The 12190-nt window shown below is 45.8% G+C and overlaps 1 protein-coding gene across 3 annotated transcripts in view; it reads left to right on the top strand.

The window, feature by feature from the left end:
- Positions 1 to 6950: 6950 nt before the first annotated feature.
- The window catches only part of PLRG1 (pleiotropic regulator 1), a 91795-nt gene continuing 86555 nt past the window's right edge, over positions 6951 to 12190 (top strand). Inside the window, exon 1 of one of the 3 annotated variants that reach the window (XM_073576395.1) lies at positions 6951 to 7120. In XM_073576395.1, the coding sequence (XP_073432496.1) occupies positions 7105 to 7120 (16 nt within the window). In that variant the 5' untranslated portion in view covers positions 6951 to 7104. The remainder of the gene's footprint in view (positions 7121 to 12190) is intronic. The other 2 variants (XM_073576393.1, XM_073576394.1) reach the window with 2 other exon arrangements.

The raw sequence follows: 12190 nt of genomic DNA, 5'->3' as shown, positions 1-12190 counted from the left end.
AAAAAAATTCCCTCTACGGCCTCAAAGACATAGAGGAAAAAATATACACAAAAAAAAAATTCTGACACTTTTTTTCCTTTTTTTTCTTCTTTCTTTTACAATTCCTTCCTGCTATTGAGTACCCTAGAATCTGCGGTATGGCTGGTGATTCTGTTATGAATGAGTCACCGAAGGAGGAAAAAACAAAAATACAAGCTAAGTCCAGAAAACCGGACAGGTTGGTAGCTATCGGATTGCAGACCCCTGATCCTATTCACACAACTAACTGTAGCCGTGGGGGGTTCCTACGGTGCCCTAGACCCCTCGTTCACAGCCGGAGAACTAAATAAGCCTAAAGAAAGAAAGGGGAAATCTAAACTGCCCCAGAGCAGACCCCAAAGCAATAGACAGCCCCCAACATGTATTGTCGGTGAAAAGCAGATGAAAGCACAAACACAGACAGAAAGACAGGTTGAGCAAATGATGGGGCCCAACTAACTAAATAGGAAAGGACAGAAAAGATGCTGGCTGCAATCCGCAAAATTACTGCCAAAATAAAGTCCAACACGTCTGATAGAAAAAAAGGCCCTGAAGTCACTAGACTTCAAAAACACTATATCAGCACTCAGGTATATTCTGAAGACTGAGCAAAAGATCAACTTGACCAGAGACAAAAATGGAGCTCAGCCTGTGCCAACAAGGGCAGGCAGAACACAAATACTAAGTAAACAGACAATATCTCATGGAAAAATAAGAGAGCAAATACTTAGCTTTCAGAAGACAGGTACTGAACTGGTTTGCAAGAGCTCAGAGCAGAAAGGATCACCAGCACCCCAGTAGGGCGTCGGCTGCCTTATATCCACTCAGTGATTCCGGGTGCCCAATCAGGCTTCACCTGTTCAGATGACAGGTTCTTCCCAACCCAATCAATTTCACTACCTCTCTTCACCAGCAGAGGGAGTTCATCAGACATCAACGGTGAAGGGGATAATGAACTGACAACATAGAACATATCCAAAAAATTTATTAACAAAATAGCCTGAAAAGCATAGTAATGTATTAATAATGGATAAATAAATTAGGGGACAAATGTTATATTTTTGAATATAATGCATTTTTTGAGTACAATCGAGGTATAAACGTTAACATTTAATATGACCAACAGGGTGTGTAAAAAACATAATATTACAAGTACTGATAGTCTGGGCTGTATCCGTACGCATATGGTGATGGATCGGAATGTAATGGGGCTGGTGTCGATGGTCCATTACTTTCGGTGGGCCCAAAGTTTGAGGGCTGCTGGGGTGTTTGGGTGGGCCAAAAGTTTGATGGCTGCTGGGGTGCTTGGTTGGGCCGGAAGACTTTGAAAAGACCCATCAGGATGGTATTGTACGGTGCGATTGGGGCAGGGTCCTCCAAAGCTGTCAGACTCATCTCTGCCAGGCTCATAAAAATGGCCTGCCTATCCGGCGTCAGCAAGCGAGCCTTATTTGCTATTGTTAATTAAAAAAAAATCAAATACATCCTCTGAAGTACTTTTTTTCAGCAACTCTAGTGTCTCGGTTGCGGCTTTGACAGTTTTATTTTCTATTTGTTTTTTTTTGCTTTTTATTGGTTCACTCACTTCTCACCGGATAGGCAGTCCTTTCAGTAGTAACTGCTTCTGCGGAGACAGATGCTCCAGAAGCTGCAGATGGGTCATTAGCTGATGAAGAATTTGCCCCAGCAGAAGCAGTTGCTACTGATGGCGAAGATATGTCAACAGCTCCAGAGGAACCTGCCCCATCTTCGGACTCTTCGTCTGCCGGACAAATGTTCCCGTCAGTCCTTTTGAAAGAAACCCAAATAAACATTTTTCAAAGCTGATTATGACCAACAGTTTATGCGCCTAAAAAACTAAAAAGTTACCTCCTCAATGTCCAGCTAGTTACAAGGAACTGCAGCTCCTTATAGAAAGGGAAACTGTGCCTCCTTGGTGGTGATGATCCACTTTTATGCAAGGTTGCGATGTATTTATTAAATCTATCCCAAACGGACCGCCACTTCTGCTTCACATCTTTCTCTGCAAAAAGAGAAAAAGAAAACATAAATTAATTCACTATCCCTTTCTTAACAAATGGAATCAAATGTGTACAATAACATTATAATTACCGATTTCCCCCTGCTTGACACTTGGGAAGTAATGCCATTGTGGGTACAGTTCCACTAAGATCTTGTTCCAGCAGATCTCCTTGAAGCAACGATCTTTGAAACTCTCATCGGCCTGGTCCCATATTGTGGGATAGTCACGGACCTACAATGTATAGAATTATGTTATTACTTACAATATCAAACCTGCAATTTATTTCCTAAACCTATTTCAAAATCTTCTTATCTTAAACCCCTAATCATAGTACAGCCATAAACCATACAGCCATTTTGAACACAAAAGTAACCCTAATGGCCACACATCATGGATCGGGAGGGAAGTAGTGAAATTTTTTAATGCAATGTTATGCAGGTGTTAGGTTTGCGTTTGTGCAAACCTAATCTTCGTAAACATTACAAACACAAAAGGGACAATTTAGCCAACCAATATTTTGAGTAATTTGCATGTAGTACAAAAATACCTCATATGTGGGGTAAATCACTATATGGGAGAAATGCAGAGGTCATAAAGGAAAGAGGCCAGTTTGATTATCAATTGCACAATTGGTAGGTGAATTGAAACTAGAGGGGTTTACATTTGAGATTATAGCATAGCCTATGACGCTCTCACGGTCCAGACGTGTTTGTTATGAATGAGTCACCGTAGGAGGCAAAAACAGAAATACAAGCTAAGTCCAGAAAACCAGAGAAGTTGGCAACTATCAGATTGCAGACCCCTGAACCTATCAACACAACTAGCAGCAGCCGTGGGGGGTTCCTACGATGCCCTAGACCCCTCGATCACAGCCGGAGAATTAAATAGGCCTAAAGAAAGAAAGGGGAAATCTAAACTGCCCCAGAGCAGACCCCAAAGCAATAGGCAGCCCCCAACATATAATGACGGTGAAGCAAGATGAAAACACTAACACAGACAGAAAGATAGACTGAGCAAAGACGGGGCCCAAAACTACCTAGATAGGAAAGGACAGGAAGGCTGCTGTCTGCAATCTGCCAAAACCCTATCAAAGACATAAGCCAACAAGCTGATATGAAAAAGGCCCTGAAGCAGCTAGACTTCAAAAACTAAATCAGCACTCAGGTATTTTCAGAAGACAGAGCTAAATGAATTCAGCACACCCCAGCAGGGAATGGCAGAAATCCAGAAAAACAAAGCAAAACAAAGTCAAAGAACAAAAGCAAAAGGCCGAGCAGCAAACTTAGCTTTAGAGGAGCAGGAATTCAGACTGGTCTCCAAGGATCCCACAGAGAAATCACCCACAGGGCAGAAGGGCGTCGGCAGCCTTATATCCAGTCAGTAACTCCACTCAGCCAGTCATCATCATCAGCCTCAGGTGTTTGATAATCAGGCTCACTACCTTTCTTTACCAGAAGAGGGAGTTCCTCGGGCCTCAGTAATGAAGGGGAAAATGAACTCACAACACGTGTTACTGCGCTAAATTTAGTGGCTGTAGCTGCGATGGTGCAGATGGCAATCCCGGACATACACACATACACACACATTGAGCTTTATAAACTTAAAGTGTAGGCCAAACCAAAATTAGTTTGACGAGGGTTCCCACCATATTTTACGACAAGAAAGGCTAAGCAGACAACTGCGGCCTACTTTCCCTAGCCTGGGAAAGGGGACATGGATATTAACCCCATTTCCCAGGTTTTCCAAATCATGCTGCGGCTGTCTGCATAGGCTTTCTAGCCCTAAAATATGGCTGGACAGCCACGCCATTATTTTGATTTTGGTGGCCCTTTTTTTAGAGCCACATGAGGTAAGGGAAAGGGGACATGGATATTAAACCGGCCTCAAAAAACTAAATAATGACGTGGGTGTCCGCCCATATTTTAGTGCCATAAGCCTACGCAGCCCGCTGCAGCATGATTGACAACCTGGGAAGGGGTTAATATCCATGTTCCCTTTCCCAGGCTATGAATATCAGCCCACAGCTGTATGCGTAGCCTTTCTGGCGCTTAAAAAAAGGGGGACCCCCTAAAAAAAATTGACGCGGGGGTCCCCCATATTTTTAGGCCAGAAAGGCTACGCAGACAGCTACGGGCTGATATTCATAGCCTAGGAAGGGGTCATGGATATTGCCCCCCCCGGCTACAAATATCAGAACGCAGCCGCCCCAGAAATGGCGCATCTATAAGATGCGCCAATTCCGGCACTTAGCCCCTCTCTTCCCACTCCCGCTCCGCGGCGGCGGGATGTGGGGTAATAAAGGGGTTAATGCCACCTTTGATTGACAGGTGACATTAACCACAGTTAATAATGGAGAGGCGTCAATAAGACGCCGATTCATTAATAAGCCCATAGAAACAATTTTAAAAAAAAACACAGACACAAAAAATTTTTTTTATTGAAATAAAAAACATTGTTTTTGACTAATTTTTTTTATTGCACGCTCAATCCAATCGATGCCCTCGATCACCTAGAGAAAAAAAAAAATAACAAACCAATTCTATACCTACCGTTCCGTCGCAGTCCATTAAAGGAGTGTCCCACGACGATCTGACATGGAGAACAGTCACATCAAGTGATGTGACCTTTCTCCATGGCAACAGAAACACACTGACAGGAGCTCTGCTCCTGCAGTGTGTTACTGCGCATGTGCCAGAGTTTACCTGAGTTCAGTGACTCCGGTAACCTCCTTTATGGCACTGCTGCGTGGGAAAGTTCACAAGCAGCAGAAGAGCCGTAAAGCGAGGTCCCGGAGCGACCGAACACCGGGAAACTCGGCGATACACTGCAGGAGCACCGCTCCTGCTAGTGTATTGCCCGAGGACTGCTGAGATCGCCGCGGGACACTCTTTTTTGGGATTTCTGCGGACAGGGAGTATTTTTGTGGTTTTTTATTTTATTTTTTCCCTAGGTGATCGAGGGCTTCGGGGAACAAAATGTGCTGTATGTGGTGAGTATGTATTCTATGTTGTATGTCACGTTTGTGTTTTGTTACATGTTTTAACACTTTGTGCTCGGTCGCTCCAGGGACTACTCTCCCATCCTATAGGCGGATGGGAGCAGCAGTCACATGCGGCGAGTGAGCTCAATAGGGGGCCTACCGTCGCATGGACACACAGACTGAAGCACAGACAGACGCACACACAAACATACAAACATACATACCAGATCTATCAGACGCCCCACATCAATGTCCATGCGACGGTAGGCCATGGCGACGTCTTCTTCCCTCCTCCCACACACTTCCCTCTTCCGGCCCCTCACTTCCTTCTACAGCGGTTTTGACACCCCTAACTGCAGCAAAAACCGCAGACATACAGTGACTCAATGCAAGTCAATGGGTGCAAAACCGCTGCAGAACCGCTAAAATAATTGACATGCTGCGGAAAAAAAAGGTGCTTTTCCGCACGTTTTTTTCTGCAGCGTGTGTACAGCGGCTTTGCAAACCCATAGGCTTACATTGAAATGTACACTGTCTGCGGAACTGCTGCGGATCCGCAGGACCAATACCACTGCGGAACCGCAGCGTGTGCACATAGCCTAAGGCTCACAGCAGGGCGCTGGAATTCTCAGGCTGGTAAGAGGCCAGCGTACAGTCAAGTCCCATGGCGTAAATCCATCTCAGGGGGTTAATCAGTTTAAAACAAGGAGCAATGCTAATGCGACCGCTCTGACTATAAACTACAGGGGAATGAAGGAGAAGCAGAGCGCACAGACTCAGTGAGTAGTGGTGACATCACTGAGTCTGTGTCCGCTGCCGGCATGAACTCCTGTGACCTCAGCACTGTGGGAAAATGGCGATGCTGAGGTCACAGAAGTTCATGCCGGTAGCGAGCACAGACTGAGTGATGTCACATCACTGAGTCTGTGCTTGCTGCCAACCTGACTTGAGGTGAACTCTTCACCGTAGGAAAATGACAGTGAAGAGGGTACCGCAGGTAATTCATCCCATCCCACCATCCATCCATCCCGTCAGTGTGATTTGCACATTGCCGGCTTTTCAAAGGAGGTGCAGTTCTACAGGAAGCAATTATTTTTTTTTCTCTGGGGGAACTCAACTTTATTAGCTTGCACGAAGAGACACAAATAATGCATGAAGAAAACGCACCCCAAAACGCACCTAAACCTGCGTTTTTGACACCGCTTCTTTCCTGCCAAGAAATCAGGTTTTGCTGCAGACCAAAAAAAAAGCAGCAAAAACGCCCAGTGTGAACTGACCCTTACTGTCTATGGGAACGCATGTGTTCTTCAAAATGTAATCAGAAATCCCATGAGACACGCCCATTTTGATGTCATATCGAACGTATGCGCATAAACAACGCAAACGCATGCAAAAACGCATGTAATCCCAATTTTTTCCGTCATGCTTAAGGCTACGTGCACACGTAGTTTTAGGTGCTGTGGATTTTTCTGCGCGGATTTGGAGAAATCCGCAGGTAAATTCTCAGGTCAGAAGACCTACGGATTAGTCTGCGGTTTGCCCCTGCAGATAGACACCTCTACAATGGTGTGAAACCGCTGCGGATTCCGCACAAAGAAGTGACGTGCTGCGGATGTGAACCCACAGCAAATCCGCAGCATGTGCACAGCGTTTTTCAGATTACCATTGAAAACAATGGTACTGTACAACGCAGCTAAATCTGCTACAGAGCCTGAAACGCTGCAGATCCGCACTGTGTGCACATGGCCTAAGATGATGCGCATAAAAAAGCTGCGTAAACATGCGTTTGCGTATGCTGATGATACGCTGTGGACTCAAATGCTAATGTGAACCTAGCCTGTCTCCGCTCAGTGCGTAACATCATGTGTCCCAGATAGTAAACGCTGGACGACCGGCACTGTACATGTACACAGTCCTCCCAGCCGCACGGGGTCGCTACAGGAGACACTGATGCACCTCAAGTCTCTCACGCTCCATCGCTTTCCGGCTTGGCAGCGTCACTTCCGGTCAGGTTTGTGTTGGAGGAGCGAAGCTTTCTCCCATCCGAGCGCTTGTGGCCGGCAGGCGGGATGTCTCAGCGGGAATGGGGCGCAGTGCCGGTAAGTTCGGGGTGTACACAGAGGAGGGCTGTGTATGCGGAGGTGGTAGCGCGGCTGCTCCTCCGTACTGGGAGCAGGGTAGTGACTGTGCTGCAGCGAGTCCTGCGCCGGCAATGGCACCCAGGAGCTTGGCAGTGGCTCCGGCATCAGGGCTGCAGGGGGACCTGGTCACGTTTGGTGCAGGAGCCCAATCTTCTGTGTCCTCTTCATATCTGTGGCTTATCAGTCAGTATAAGGCTGTCCTCACTGCTATCAGCTGGGGCACATGTCTGACGTATGGCTGTGTGCATCCTGTGTACCACACTATGGTATGTGTCAGCCTCTGCAGCGAGAGATGCACTGGGAGACTGCTGAGGGGACTGTGACCAGAGCGCGGCGTCCCGGATCGGCATCTGATGGCAGCTGGCACGTTGGTAATCATATCATGGAAAATAAAAATGACTGATGTAAGCGGCGACTGACTGCAGCGCCTCTCGCATTACACCCACTACTAAAGGGAACCTGAAGGCGGCCGGTGCCAGGTAGCTGGGCATGGATGCTCAGTGCTGGGGACACGTTCCACGGTTCATCTAATGCTTAGTTGGGCATAGACAGGTGAGTCATTGGCGTTTAGGGTCCATCAGTACGAGGCCACCCTGTCACTGTGGATGACATTTTTTTTATACACAAGTGTTCTCTAAATGCCTCCATCGTTTTTGTTTAACAGTATAGAAAGTGAAATCCCTGAATACATTGATATCTCTCTGCTGATACACAGGCCTCATTTCACACGCCAGTCTTAATGAGGGGCATGAAGCAATAAGATGCGCCAAATTCATTGTGAGGCACGTGCCATGTAATGAAGTCTGTGCTTCTTACTCACCAGAGATCCAGTCAGATTGTAGTAATACTTGTGGTGTAGGAAATGCTGACACTTCCTAGTGGGAGGTCGGTGTTCATAGCAATGCTGTATTTCTGCTACATATAGGCGATCTGCTCATCGCCTATATTTAGCAGAGCCGATTAAGTTGTGGCAGTTTCTAGCCTCCCATGGAGGCTGTTGAAGCATGCCAAAATTTTAAAAAATATGAAAAAAATAAGTTTAAATCACCCCCCTTTCGCCCCATTCAAAATAAAGCAATAAAAAAAAGTCACACATACACATATTTGAACTGGTGATTCTGAAAGCTGCAATACCTATCAATAAAAAAAGGATTAACCTGATCGCTAAACGGCGTAGCAAGAAAAAAATCAAAAAGCCAGAATTACGTTTTTTTGGTCGCCGCGACATCGCATTAAAATGAAATAACGGGTAACCTAAATATCATATCTGCACCTAAATGGTACTCTTAAAAACGACAGCTCGGCACACTAAGAATAAGCCCTCACCCAACCCCAGATCACGAAAAATGAAGACACTACGGGCATTGGAAAATGGCGCAACTTTTTTTTTTTTAGCAAACTTTGGAATTTTTTTTTCACCACTTAGATAAAAAGAACCGAGACATGTTTGGTGTATATGAACTCGGAATGACCTGGAGAATCATAATGGCATGTCAGTGTTAGCATTTAGTGAACCTAGCAAAAAAGCCAAACAAAAAACATGAGATTGCACTTTTTTTTTTGCAATTTCACCACACTTGGCATTTTTCCCCGTTATCGAGTACACGACATGGTAAAACCAATGATGTCCTTCGAACGTACAATTCATCCCACAAAAAATAAGCCCTTACATGGCCATATTGACGGAAAAATAAAAAAGTTATGGCTCTGGGAAGAAGGGGAGCGAAAAACGAAAACAAAACCGAAAAAGCTCTGATCATTAAGAGGTTAATACATTTAGTGTAAAGATCTGGAGCCTGATTTTCGTTAACTCATAATCATACATTTTGGTTTCCACGGAGATCTCACTTTGCGCATGCACCATCTCCGCCCCCATTTTCCAGAAGACTGCTGGAGGTCGATCTTTGCATGCACCATCTCCATTTTCATGAAGACCGCCACCAGCGAGAGTGCCACCCAGAGCTAAGATGGTGCCATCCCAAAATTTAAATGAATGTGTGATGATGAAAGCAATAGAAGCAGTAGAGGGTCTGTGTCTGAGCACTCTGAGTTGAAGACCCTACCCACAGTCCAGACCCGAAGCGCAAAGGATACCGAAATGTATCATGATTTAACAAAAATCAGGCTGCAGCTTTTTACACTAAAGGTACTGGTATGTATTAAATCAATATGACAGCACCTTTTTGCCCATACCTTTATTTTAAAAGGAACCTGTCACCAGGTTTGGTCGATACAAGTTATGGCCACCGCCTTTCAGAGCATTCTATTATGCTGTATATCTGCCCCCAACCCGACCTGTAAGAGAAGTAAAATATCTTTTATTATACTCACCTGCGGAGCGGTCCGGTCTGAGGGGTGTCGCTCTTCTTGGTCCAGCGCCTCCCATTTTCTTATGATCGCCATCCTCCTTCCTGGTTCGTGTGGATGACGGGTCCCTTCATCATCCATACAGTCTGCTCGGCATCGTGCTCCTGCGCAGGCGTACTTGGGCAGAGCAAGGTATTAGGAAAAATAGAAGTGGATCCAGCTCACTCACAGGGCTTATTTAAAAATTAGAAAATTATTGGATGATCCTTAAAAATTTCAAAATGACAAGACAGACATGTCAGATGACACAGCAATGACAGGGCGTGGTTTGTAATAAGGTATACGCGTTTCGAGCAACACAGCTCTGGAACACTGGTTTAGTTTTTGAGAATGTTTTAAAGTGTCCCTCCAGTCCAATGTAAAAATCTGTCCATGCACAGCCAATGTAAAGTATTGTGTGTATATATTTGAGGTGTCGCCCTTGACGACACCTGCTGCCGTTTTTTAGTTTTAGCACCCCATTTTCCTTTCTGCAAAATAGTCACCAATAGAAGCCTAAGACATGCCCTGGAGGAGGGTAGGGCATTGAGTACGTGACATGACGTTTTTGCTTGAGACTTGAGGGTTCCTTTTAAGGGAATTTGTCACCAGATTTTTGGTACCCCACCTGAGTGATGCAGTGACAGCATCAGCAAAAAGTATTCTGATTACACCTCTGTGTCCAGCCGAGTGAGCCGCTCTACCACAGTACGTATTTCTCACCAGACTTCATATTTCACAGGTTGCATGCAATCTGAAGGCGAGGGGTTATTAATATACCGTATATACTCCTGTATAAGCCGACCCCCCCCAATTTTGCCACAAAACACTGGGAAAACTTATTGACTCGTGTATAAGCCTAGGGTGGAAAATGCAACAGCTGTTAAATTTCAAAAATAAAAATAGATACCAATAAAAATAAAATTGAGACATCAGTAGGTTAAATGTTTTTGAATTTCCATATTGAATCAGGAGCCCCATATATTGCTCCATACAGTTCATGATGGCCCCATAAAATGCTCCATACAAAATACGCCCCATATAATGCTGCGCAAAGGTTAATAATGGCCCCATAAGATCTTCCATATTAAAATATGCCCCATATAATGCTGCATAAAGGGTTAATGATGGCCTCATAAGATGCTCCATAGATTATGCCCCCACAAGATGCTCCATAGATTTAGGCCCCATATGCTGCCCCATAAGATGCTCCATAGATTATGCCCCCATAAGATGCTCCATAGATTATGCCCCCATAAGGCTAGTTTCACACTAGCGTTAGGAGGCGCAGCGCACGGCCACCGTGCAGCTCCACCCCCTGCCGCGCCCCTCCGGTCAGCTCCTATGGGCGCATGACGCTGCATGCGACCTGCGTACCCTATCGTTAGTATTGGGTACACAGGCCGTGTGCTGGTATGATTTTGACAGTGCATGCGCTCTTTTGATGGTGCGCCAAATGCACTGTGTTGCATTTTGGTGCGCTCGGCGCACTGTCAAAATCATACCGGCGCACTGTCAAAATCATACCAGCGCACGGCCTGCGTACCCAATGCTAGCGATAGGGTACGCAGGTCGCATGCAGCGTCATGCACCCATAGGAGGAGCTGACCGGAAGGGGGCATGGCAGGGGGCGGAGCTGCATGGCGGCTGTGCGCTGCGCCTCTTAACGCTAGTGTGAAACTATCCTTAGATGCTCCATGGATTATGCCCCCATAAGATGCGCCATAGATCGTGCCCCCATAAGATGCTCCGTAGATTATGCCCCCATAAGATGCTCCGTAGATTATGCCCCCATAAGATGCTCCGTAGATTATGCCCCCATAAGATGCTCCGTAGATTATGCCCCCATAAGATGCTCCGTAGATTATGCCCCCATAAGATGCTCCGTAGATTATGCCCCCATAAGATGCTCCGTAGATCAGGGTTTCCCAACTCCAGTCCTCAAGGCACACCAACAGATCATGTTTTCAGGATTTCCTTTGTATTGCACAGGTGAAGCAATTATCACCTGAGCAATACTAAGGAAATCCTGAAAACATGATCTGTTGGTGTGCCTTGAGGACTGGAGTTGGGAAACCCTGCCGTAGATTATGCCCCATAAGATGCTCCGTAGATTATGTCCCCATAAGATGCTCCGTAGATTATGTCCCCATAAGATGCTCTGTAGATTATGCCCCCATAAGATGCTCTGTAGATTATGCCCCCATAAGATGCTCTGTAGATTATGCCCCCATAAGATGCTCTGTAGATTATGCCCCCGTAAGATGCTCTGTAGATTATGCCCCCATAAGATGCTCTGTAGATTATGCCCCCATAAGATGCTCTGTAGATTATGCCCCCATAAGATGCTCTGTAGATTATGCCCCCATAAGATGCTCTGTAGATTATGCCCCCATAAGATGCTCTGTAGATTATGCCCCCATAAGATGCTCCGTAGATTATGCCCCCATATTCTGCCCCCATAAGATGCTCTGTAGATTATGCCCCCCTAAGATGCTCCGTAGATTATGCCCCCCTAATATGCTCCGTAGATTATGCCCCCCCTAAGATGCTCCGTAGATTATGCCCCCTCTAAGATGCTCCGTAGATTATGCCCCCTCTAAGATGCTCCGTAGATTATGCCCCCCCTAAGATGCTCCGTAGATTATGCCCCCCCTAAGATGCTCCGTAGATTATGCCCCC

This window comes from Dendrobates tinctorius, unplaced genomic scaffold (assembly GCF_039654945.1).
Source record: "Dendrobates tinctorius isolate UK_male_01 unplaced genomic scaffold, ASM3965494v1 ptg000008l, whole genome shotgun sequence".
NCBI classification, from domain to species: Eukaryota; Metazoa; Chordata; class Amphibia; order Anura; family Dendrobatidae; genus Dendrobates; species Dendrobates tinctorius.
Note: the sequence above shows the minus strand (reverse complement) of the source record. Positions and strands in the feature narration are given on the sequence as shown.